Here is an 11,791-nt window from a genome sequence, read left to right on the forward strand (position 1 = left end):
GAAGTATTGGCAAAAATCCATGGAGACAGATGGAGTGGTGCAGGATGCCACGCCTGGCTGGCATGAGAGTGGCTGGGAAGACTGACAAAGGGTAAAGGAGACCAAGGAGGCAGGCCAGCCTCAGAAATCCTCCTTAGAGAGAGGACACTGTACTGACTTGAAAACTGCCAAGAGCTGACCTGGGATAGAACAGGGCATGGATGCTGGGGGAGGTGGCAAAAAAGGGCGCTGAAATTACCCAGGAGACCCAGAGGTGTCATGTCCCTGAAAACACAACAGAAAACACACGTTTTCAAGGTAATGGTATTACCTTTTTCTTCCTTTACAATCATCATCAATAATGCTGGGCACATTGGAATCTCATTTTCTGCCTTTAGTTTAGTGGCACAAGGAGCCCAAAATAGAGTAGAAGCAATTTCAGATTTTGGTTTATGGAATCAATATTGTACTCTTGGTGGAATCATTATTCTCATCAGTTGTAGGATCTCTAAACTGACAGAACCCACACTCATGGGGAGGGAAAGCAAAAGCATTAGGTTTAATAGTGAGAAGTCCCACCACCACTTGGGCCCCTGACACATAGATTCTGTCTAAGGAAAACAGCGCTGAATATTAGTGACTGGTTTAAAATATAAACTTTCAGATCTTGATAGATATTGCCTCCCATGTAGTGCTGTGACTAAGTCCTCTAAAGACTTGGCTCCACTACTGGGGGCCTACACTCCGATTCTCAATCAGAGCTCACATCAGGCGTCTACATCATTATGATCTATCACAGACATATGGAGCATGATTGGATTGCTGGGTCCAACAGCCCTGTATCTGGCGGGGTTCAGTAGGAGAAAAAGAGCCACCAGAAAAGGGCTTTTTTAGAGGATTTGACCTTTTGCAGTTGTGGGAGCTGATGACACAGTCTACTGAGGCTATCAGCTTTGCATATGGAGCTGGGGCCTAAAGGCAGCAAGGAGGCAGTTGGGAAAGAAAGATGAACAGGAAGCAGACACAGGCAAGGTCAAACTGCAAGTCGGAGGATGAGCTGGAACTCACGAGTGTGGAGTGGTACCTGCATTCTGCATTGGTCTCTCTCTTCTCCAAGGCTCTGACTCCAAGGAGTTGCAGCAGAAGCTTCATCTCTGAGTGAGTCCTCACTGAGCTAAGTTTGCATGCAGCTCAGGAATCAGGAAAGCAGATGGAGAATTTGAAGGAACTGAGGAAGCTGCGGGCCTGACCAGCTGCCTCACTCCAGTAAGCTGAGCCAGAAGACAAACACTGGCTTACCTGAGCTGCAGCAGCACCTGGTACCCAAACCCTCTCTCAAAGCATAAAACAAGAGCATGGTTTCTGTCAGGGGAACTCTGGTGGTCTAAGCCACATGCAGACAATGGGAATGAATTAAAGCACTGGCATACCTCCTTATCCCCCCAGGCTATTCTTTTTTAGAGAATATAATATAAATAATTCACTGTTGAGTTTTTCAACAATGCAGTCTGGAGAAATTTATTCCTGATTCTGCTTTGTGATATTTTTAAATTATGATGTTTTATGTGTGTTTTTCTTTGAATATTTATTTATAAGGATTCTAATGGCAATTTGGAAGGAGTCATATCTGGCCACTGTGTTAATTAGGGCGAGAGCAAGCTGCTCTGTCAATGAGATGCCAAAATACAGTGAACACAAACAAGATGTGTTCTAAAGGGTTAGCAACCCTCTCTCCTTTATTGGGAAATTGACCTTGGCTTAACATTTTGACTTCTTCCTCTAGTAGCCAGATAAATGCGTATTATCAGGTAACATCGTTTGTATAGAATGACCCCTGACTGGTATGTTGCATCTTGACTGGGAGAATAACTGGTGGGAAACCAGAATATAGGGATTTCCTGGGTCTGGAGCCTCCTTTAAGTGGGCACGTACCTTGCGGGGTGCTAGCAGATATGCCCAAGAGATGTCGGTTCCTATTTGAACATGGGGCTTCTAAGCCAGGAAGGCTACCACACCCACTGCTGTGGGTCTCTTTCTCACATATGAGTTAGCCCTTTGGTGGAGTCAAAGGGCATCAGCCTCTGGCCGACTGTGTTTTAGGACACCTCCTGCAGGGGAAGCATGCCTGGTGTTGCCCTGCTAGCACTCAGGGATTTCTTCAAATTATGTGCAGACAACTTGGATAAAAATTAAAATAAAAAATTAATGTTTTTAAGAATGAACTGGGTCAAGTATGGCCTATTCAAATCTTAAGAGTCTGCGTACATAGTTGAGAAGCCTCACTGTTGTGGTCATGACAGCAAGAGACATTTATTTTTTTTTCTTGGTATAGGCAATCCCAGGCTGGGAGGGCAGCTCTGCCATCCTCAGCATGAGGCTAACACCTGCGAGCCGAAGTGGTGGCTTCTATTTTTATCCTCTTCCAGCCAGGGGCAGGAGGAAAGGGCCAATGGAACACATAACCCTTCTCATTGCAGGGGCAAGACCTAGAAGTAGCACATACAATTCTGCTCACAAATTGGTTGGTCTCACTCACCTGCAAGGGAAACAGAGCAATCACTCTAGCTGGCAGCCAAATGTTCAGCTGAAGCTCAGGAATCCTGATATTCAAGGACGGGAGAATAGATAGTAAATGTTAGCTGGCTGTCTCTGCCTTTGTCATTATTTTAAACCTATCCTGACTTTCTGCAAGAGACCCAGCTATTATTCCATCTGAAACTAAATAAAACCTGAGTTTGAGTAATTAAACGGGCATCTTCGTGTTTTGCTCTGGGCACTTCTTACCCATTTGTTATAGTATTATATCCAATTACTGTTACCCCTCTCCCCATTTCTTACTTACATACACATTTCTTAGAACTTGTGTATATTCTGTTTTGCTATCTGGTTGTTTTTTTTTTTTTTTCCAAAAAAATACGATCAAACGAGAAATTTTCTCAAATGATTTTGAGGTACATATATGGAAGCATTAATAGAATCATAGCAATAGAGCTATAGAACTGAGCAACTCTTTGGAAAGCTATTGAATCTAATCTTCTTACTTTATAGATTGCCAGAGAGTCAATGGGTCAGCCAGCAAATATTTTTTAAATATCTAGTATGTTCCTGGTACCTTTGCCATATGCCTCAGGATACCAAGACAGAACTCTACCCCTTGAATAACTTATGTTCTACTCTGGGGTGTTATGTAAATTCTCTAAAATCATACCTCACAATTAGCTTTACTTTCTCTGAAGGAAAAATTCGTTAAAGAAACAGAAAGTACCAAAGGAAAGGAAGATGAACTATTTGAGTGTCTTCCACAACTTCAAATGGCAGAAGAAGAGTATAAGAGCAAAAGCAAAAGGGTCGACGAGCTCAATGATATTCTCACAGGTACATATGAAGCGCTTACTAATTGACCTCGAGCCCAGGTAAGGATTTCACTGTTGTCTTCGAGCACGAGATAGGTCAGCAATCAAAGCAATGGGCATTCCTCCAATTTCCCCCATCACCTTTAACTCTCTAGTCTCTAGTTTTTGTCTCATCTACTAATTTCCTCTCCTCCACATTACAGAATCTTACTCTTGCAGCTGTCAAATTTTTCCTTTTCTATTTTAAAGACTGTTTAAAATTAAGAATTAGTAGCAACTGTATTATGTGCTTTCTCTCTGTACTTGGTAAAGGTAGAACCAACTTCTTTATTTACTACCATGTGGAGATTTTTTTTCTGTGTCTTACCATGAATTTGCCAATTATATCTCATACCCAGCTATGACTTTGATCAAGTAGGTACCTCTCAGTTTTTTTTCACTAACCTACCTGAGGCAGAGATAAATTAGAGCTTGTCTCAGATCTGGGGGCTTTGTAGAGAATGTGAAATGTGCCTGAAAGTATGTATGCTCTGCATCTTATTACATGGCACAATTATGTGTGTGTTTAATATAAAAATCATTATTTTCTCCATACACACAGAAGATTGAATTGGTCATCTAATGCAGCACCCTCAAATTTACAGATCTAGAATCATCCCTAGAGATATGAGTCTTGTCTTGCATTTGGGGAGTTGAGGATCATTATCCAAGGAGTCCCTACAGGTTGTTTAGCAGGACAGCTTCCAGAATGCCTATCTTCTCAATGATGGAGGAAGCGCCATGAGGATTGAAAGGCCAGGACCAAAATTAAAGAAAGGAGTGGAATGGGAACAAAAAATGTGCACTAGGACAGGAATGATCTGCTGGTGAGATGAATATGGGTATGGAAATTAAGACAGTCCGTGTCAAAAAGAGACAATCATATGGAAACCCAATAAGTTCACATTTGAAATAAACAAATATTTTAAATGAATAGTTATTGCCAAGGAGGTGGATTCTTAAGAACATAAGAATATAATAAGAATAAATACCTGGGTAATTGGTCTGGTTCCCATTCTTCAGCTGATTTTCCACTTCTTATCAGGTTTTCATTTAGTCATCTCAGGTGGGTTTTCTTGGTATTTTACCACTTTTACCAAGACTCATAATAAATATGTACTCCATTCCCAATTTTCTATTTTTTATCATTTCCTCTGATCCATCCTTGCACTAAGTAGAGGTTGTAAGAAACACTGCATGAAAGTAAGCAACATATTGCAACTACTGATTCTCTTAAGGTAAAGAAAAGAGAAAATACTGATGAAGGAGAGAAAGGAAGGGAAGGCAGAAGAAAGAAAGGAAAGGGGCCATAAGAGCAATGTGCTTCAGAGAATAGGAAAATATATGTCACCAGCCAGCAGTGAGATTTACAGAGGATGGAACATCAGGACTCAGGACACATAAGGATCCATGTTGTGACTTTCGGTTAAATATGATGGATAAATCATGAGCATCTATCTTTTCTCCCTGATGAAACTTCATAAAAATGTGTGTTAAAGATTTTTTAAAAAAGATATAAACCCGCAAGTACAAGAGACTGGCAGAGAAGACATCAGCAGATAATAAATATCAACAAAATTTTGGAAGGTGTAATTGGATAGAAGGATTAGCAGAGAGAGAAATATGAATAGCAAGTGCCTGTAAAGAAGCACACCATGAAGGCAAGAAGTTCCCTCCACAGGACCTGGGAAGTCTTGGCCATTGGAAGACCCCGATACCGTGAAGGCTGATATGAGTCATTGGACTAAAGATTGGTTGAAAGTCTTTCTGATGAGTAGTTAGACCTCCAGGCCAAATGTCCTCTCCTGTGTAGCTAAGTGACTATTCCTCCCCAATGCTGGCAGAGAAATTGGACCAGAGGGTCCAATATCTGATATCTGCAGGATATCAGATATCATTGAGAGCAGAAGACAGATGTCATACTGAGACGCCCTTCTACTCACTGCTCAGCTTGCTGAAGGCTCCCAGCCAGTTGTGTTATATGACTCTTCTGTAATCCCTTTCCCACCACAAAAAAGGAGATGGTTAGATTCTTTGTTAAAGAAACTGAAGTTTCAGAGAAAAGCCCCACAGTATCTAACATCTGAGGGTCTCCCGACAAAAATGGCTGGTCCCTCCCTGATCACTGTACAGAGAAGTTTGTCCAGGAAACAAACCTTTCAGTGCCTCATTTTTAAATAGGATTAGACAGTCAAAAATTACCAGATGTCTCAGGAGAAACTTCAATGTGACACTAACAGAGAAACAGAACCTGGTGGCAACATAGATAACACAAAGAACATTAGAACGTATTCTTAGAGAATATAGTCTCTATAGTTTATAGAGAATATATTTCACAGATATAGTCTTAGAGAAGTAAAAGGAGATAATGCATTTGTGAAAAAAAGAACAAGATGCTTAAAATAAAGAATGGAGAATGATAAAGAGCTCTTGGAAATGAAAAGTATAATAACTAAAAATTTTGAACTTAATAAGAGGATTATAAGAAAAGTTAAAGAAATCTCTCAGAAAATAAGGAGATGAGAAACAGTATAAAAGGGTTAAAAAAAAATCTGACTATTCTGAGATGTCAAATATCTAACAGGAAGTCCGGAAAAAGAGAATGGAAATACATGGAAAGGATAAAGTTATTAAAGATAATGCAAAAATATTTCTCAGAACTGGAAAATATGTGTTTTCAATTTGAAAGGACCCATCAAATCTCCAGTACAATACATGAAAGAAAGAACACTAAGCCACATCACTGTGGGATTTTAGGAGAAAAAAGAGAAAGAGAAGATCCTAAAGGCTCCTGGAGAGAAAAAGCGGATCTCATACAAAAGATTAGGAATCCGATTGTTCAGATTTCTTCACCGCAATATGATACCAGAAGTTAGAGGACGTCGCCTTTAAAATTCTGAGAGAAATTAATTTCCAGCCTTAAATACCCATCCAAATTATCAGTCAAGTATAAATATAGAATAGAGACATATTTAGATATACAGGATCTGAAAATACCTCATTTACTGTGTCTCAGGAAACTACTACAAAATTTGCTTCAACAAACAGAGGGAATAAATCAAGAAAAAGAGGAAGATATAAGATTCAGCAAACAGGAAGTCCAACACAAGAGAGATGCAAAGGGAAGTCCCAGAAGATCAGCTGTGCATCACGTCTAAAGAAAAACAAGTACAGAAAGCAGTGGGGGAGGGAAGAGAAATGGAACTGATAGGTTACCTCAGGTGTTTGACCATGTGGGAAGTAATATTCAGAAAGATTTTATAATTCTGTTATAGATTTTGATAGGAACTATGATATGTACATGGAAAACTAAGCAAATAAAAATAAAATGAGGCAATTTTTAACTCCAGAAAACAAAAAAATTATACAAGAAAGGAAATATAATCGTACTACACCATTTGTCTCATAAATGAATGGTATCAACATTGTCATAGTGATCTAAACAGTTAAATTTCACTTAAATGACAACCATAACTTTATGGGGAGGTTACAGGGAGAAAATGTGGAGGTCGTGGGTGTGGGCTGAGGATTCCGGGATGGGAGTAAGCATGCTGTGCCCTCCTCTACTATTTTAGGAAGTAGAAATTGTCTAAAGATGACACATCAAGAAATAACCGTATAAGCATTTTTAAAGAAAATGGAAGATGAAAAAGCTAAAATTAGTTAAAAATAGTTGATTCTAAGGAGTCAAACACAGGGGTGGATGTGGCATTGGGGAGCACTTGACTGCTAGTTTTTGTTATAAGCCTAATAGTAGTATTTACTCTTAAAACCAGGCGAACGTCTTATTTCGATTAATATGTATTTTAAACTAAAGAACGTTGTGTGTAGTTATCTTTCTCTCTCTTTCTCTTTTTTTATAGCACAAAAGCAGGATCAGAATTTACTGAACAGTCTCATTTTTCAAAAGACAAAAGAATTTTCAAGATACTTTAACAGCATGGTAAAGAGCTGATGCATTCATTCTCCTTTCTTTTATTAGAATGCTGGTATATAAGGACGGTAATACTTACCTGGCACCATTGGAGTTTTCAGAAAACCCACATTTATTTTATAAATGGTGCCAGGTAAGTATTACCGTTTTCAGAAAACCCACATTTTATTACCGATGTTTTGAAATTTTAGTCACAACATACACACACATATACACACAGTATACATATACACATACATATATACGTGTATATGTGTGTATATATATGTACATATAAACAGAGAGAGAGAGAGGGACCCCAGGAGCAACTAACATGTAACCATGGGAAAATAACTGAGTGGGCGGGGGGGCCTCAGTTCTCTTATTTGTAAGGTAGAGATTGGATTATGCTTTCTAAAGTTCTTTTTAGATATGTTATCCTGGTATTTTCCTACGAAGACAAGGATAAGTGGTCAGAGGTTGCAGGGTGGGGAGGGAGTGGATGAAATGGGAGCAGATAAAGAAATGTTTACTACTTTTTTAAATATATAATTAATAGTTAATGATAAACATGTATATGTGGACTTGGTTAGTTAAAAATGGGAACATTCTATTCTTTGATATCACAAGTAACTTTTAACATGCTGTGGGTATAGAGAAATCTGAAGGGGAAAATTACAAGTAATATACTGTATGCACAATTCTATTTCTTAATAAGGTGCTGCTAGTGATGATTATACAATGAATAAAGATTATATGTTTTATGACAATATAAAAACTAAGAAGTAAATAGAAATTCAGTAAACAATAGAAAATCCTGAAAAAATCCATAAAGTAATACTCCTTTACTTTGAAAAATATTAAATCCTCTCTGAAAAGCATCAATAAGTTTTGCTCTCCTCCGTTTTTGCCAGACGATTGTTTATATATCAATGTATATTCTATTTTGCGAAGCTGTCTTAACAGCTTAACTTGGGGTCCATGTACCTGAGTCCATGAATAAATTTCCATGAATCAGATTTTGACTTTAATATAAAGTTTTTCTAAGGGAAAGTATCCGTAGCCTCTGCTGATGGTTCAGGAATTAATTAGGACCCCTCTCTGAATGTGGGTCCTAATATATTGGTGGGCAATTTAATATATTGGTGCCCTGCTTGTTGAACTCTGTGAGATAACTGTGGGTTTTATGTCTGAGCAGGATAAACTGAAACAGGAATTAAAAGGATTACGAGATCAAGAAAGCCATAAAATGAAAATTCATTTTGAAATTCTAAAGAACTTAGAAAATGAAATCTATGTACATGACATAAAAGCAGAAGCTTTGCTTCTGGAAAATAAAAGGTTGAAAGAAGTAAGTTCAAGAGCACTTCAGTATGCACAGCGATTTTGGTTGATTGCCTAACCCATAATAGTTATGAGCAAAAAGGAGAGAATAGCTCTTAAAAGTTTTTAAATGAAGCATAAAGTACATGCAGAAAATCATATATGCCTAAACCATAAGTGTACAGCTTAATGAACACACCTGGGTAATGGGCACCCAGATCAAGAAACAAAGTGTTAATGATATTCATATATCTCCTATGTCCCTTCCTGTCACTAACCTCCCCACAAGGGCAACACCATACTACTAACACCATAGACTAGTTTTGCCTACTTTTGAATATTATATATCTGGACTGATACAATACATACTCTTTCACTCAACACTGTGTTTGTGAGGTTCATCCTTATTGTTGCATGCAGTTATGGTTGATTCATTCTCATAATTCTGTAAAGAATTCCATTGTATGACTATAGTACAATTTATTTATATACTCTATTGTTGATGGGGGTTTAGAGAGTTTCTAATGGGCTATTTTATTACAAACAGTGTTGCTATGAACATTCTAGGACATGCTTTTTAGTGAACATATGTATATATTTCTGTTGGGTATACACTCAGGTGGAATCACAGAGCCATAGAGATGCATAGGGTCCACTTGAGTTCACAGTGCCCATCTCCCAAAAAAGTTGCAATAATGGCCACTCCAGCAGTAGCATATGAGAGCACCAGTTGTTCCACATTCTCTCTGAAACTTGGTCTTTTTTCAACTTACTCATTCTGAAGGGTGTACAATGGTGTCCCATTGTGGTTTTTATTTGAATATTCCAGATGATTAATGAAGCATCTATCCATATGTTGTTGGCCACTTGTATACCCTCTTTGTGAAGTTCTTGTTCGAGTCTCTTGCTCATTTAAAAAATCAGTCTGTTTTGTACTGATCGTATCATTTTTTCAGTAAACCATAATGACCTTCACGTCAGGATCTGTATCAGTGTATTCCAAATGTTTTGCACAATCCCCCATATGTAAGGAGGATTCAGTCCTATTTGATGATCACAATAATCTTATAATGTGGATAATACATTCTTCCTCTTTTATAGATGAAGAAATTGAGGCTCTACATTTTTTAGAATATTTTAATAGCTGGAAAAATAAAAGCAGTCTCACAGCAGTAAGACTCTAAGTAAGGGCAAATCCCTTTACCTCTCTGGGTAATTGTTGTCATTAGTTAAATGGCAACAGTTTTTCCACCAATAGCATAGGTTTTTTGGTAGAATTAAAACGGCATAAAAAGTACTAATGAACTTTGAAAATGTAAATGTGCCACACAAAGCCTGGGGACCATCAACAATAACCCACACACATGCAATACCTGTTCATTCTTCTGGCCCTTGAAACAAACCTGTAAGGAATTGCATCCACCCATGGAAATATTCCACTATACTGTCTTCCTATTGAGATGATGTAGATTACTTATTAAAATAATTGAAATTTTATTGCTATCTTGGTAATGAGTGAGCAAATGAATGACTATGTGAAAGACCGATTCTAAAAGTTCTGCTTTTGGATTCAGTGTCCAATCTAGTTATCCCCGGATGACCCTGTGCTGTTATTTTGTTCACTCACCACTTTCTGTTTTGCTGATTACATCCATTCATTCCACAGACATTTTAAGCACCCACTGAGTCCCAAATCGTGGGGAAGATGCAGTGAATACAGAGATGAATAAGATGCTGAACCAAACCCTTAGGAATCTCACCGTCTGACTGAGGAGTGGGTCTATAAATAGATAATTACAATTCAATGTGTTAACACATTTGAAAGTTATGAGAGGCCAGCTGTATAGACAAATCTACAAAGAGTGGTCCATGTTCAAAGAGGGGCAGGAATGATGACTTGGACTTGGATTAAGGTGGCTTTCACTTTGATTTACAATAAAACCTGCCAATAAACCATGAAAAGCCTGACACAAGCTCAAGGCTGCATGAGCAGACCCTGTACCATGTGCATGGAACATAAACAGCTCCATGTCTACTCCTTTTATTGTACTGGCTGCCATTTCTTCGACTTTTATCAGTAGTTTCTAGTATCTAACTATTTCTCCCTTAAAACTGGGCCAGTGCAAATTGATATCCCCAAGCCCGTACTTTCAGAGTTCTCAGGGACTTAGAGTTCCTGAGCATTGGGTGGTCAGAAAGCCATGACTGTAGTACCCAACTCACTACTACCACCATCACCCAACCCAATGAAACATTCGACTTGAGTGAGCAGTTCCATGGGGTCTCCTGACTCGATGAACCCTCCCTCGGAGATCTTATGCCCAACTCCTCCAGTCAGGCAGAATTGCTGCCTTGTGACACTCCCTGCATACACATTTTGTATAAGGAACATTTGTGTGTGTGTGTGTGTGTGTGTGTGTGTGTGTGTGTGTGTGTGTGGACACAATGCATTAGGCAGAATATTTTTAAATTTCTTTTTGTGGAAAATTATATTCAGAATGCCATGTCTATTTGGGTGCTGAAGTGCTTACTAGAAAGCAGGATCCTTTATCTCCCTCACCAGAATGTAAGCTTGACAAAGGTTCTGTTCATCAGCGTTACCCTTGCACCTAGAACAGTCGATGGCACAGAGGAGGAATCAATAAATGTTTGCTGAGTGACTGCATGGATAACTAACCTACAGTAACTAAACTTCTTAAAGCAATTACACGCCTTTAATTTCTAGTACATCGCATATCTGAAGAAAAGGATAGAGCAATACAAACAGGGAGAAGAAGACTTCACACACACCTCAAGTAACCTGTCTTGGAATCTGATAGCTCATCAGAGTAAGTAATGTGTCATGGGTGACCTTCACGTACAAAAAATAAAGTTTTTTGTTTTGCTTAAATCATTTTAAATCAAATGTTACTGATTCACATACAATAAAATGCATCTGTCTTAAATTCAGTGAGTTTTGGCAAGTGTGCATACCATGGTAACCACTACCACCACAAGCAAGATACAGAACATTTCATCCCTGAAAAATTTATCTTGTGTCCCTTTGTAGTTGGGTCCCATTCCACCTCTAGTTTTTGGAAACCATTGATCTGCTTCCCATCACTAAGGATTGGATATAAATGGAATGATAGAGTATGCACACTGGTACCTGGCTTCGTTCACTCAGCTAACTGTTTTGTAAGAT

General features: G+C 38.5%; 1 protein-coding gene across 1 annotated transcript in view; it reads left to right on the plus strand.

The window, feature by feature from the left end:
* Positions 1 to 11,791, plus strand: part of CCDC175 (coiled-coil domain containing 175) — a 57,002-nt gene that overhangs the window by 33,827 nt on the left and 11,384 nt on the right. Inside the window, exons 12-17 of the mRNA XM_011386288.1 lie at positions 1,763 to 1,787; positions 3,216 to 3,354; positions 7,235 to 7,314; positions 8,483 to 8,635; positions 11,333 to 11,435; positions 11,657 to 11,739. Coding sequence (XP_011384590.1) covers positions 1,763 to 1,787; positions 3,216 to 3,354; positions 7,235 to 7,314; positions 8,483 to 8,635; positions 11,333 to 11,435; positions 11,657 to 11,739 — 583 coding nt within the window. The remainder of the gene's footprint in view (positions 1 to 1,762; positions 1,788 to 3,215; positions 3,355 to 7,234; positions 7,315 to 8,482; positions 8,636 to 11,332; positions 11,436 to 11,656; positions 11,740 to 11,791) is intronic.

The sequence above is a fragment of the Pteropus vampyrus genome, unplaced genomic scaffold (assembly GCF_000151845.1).
Source record: "Pteropus vampyrus isolate Shadow unplaced genomic scaffold, Pvam_2.0 Scaffold15, whole genome shotgun sequence".
In the NCBI taxonomy this organism is placed as follows: domain Eukaryota; kingdom Metazoa; phylum Chordata; class Mammalia; order Chiroptera; family Pteropodidae; genus Pteropus; species Pteropus vampyrus.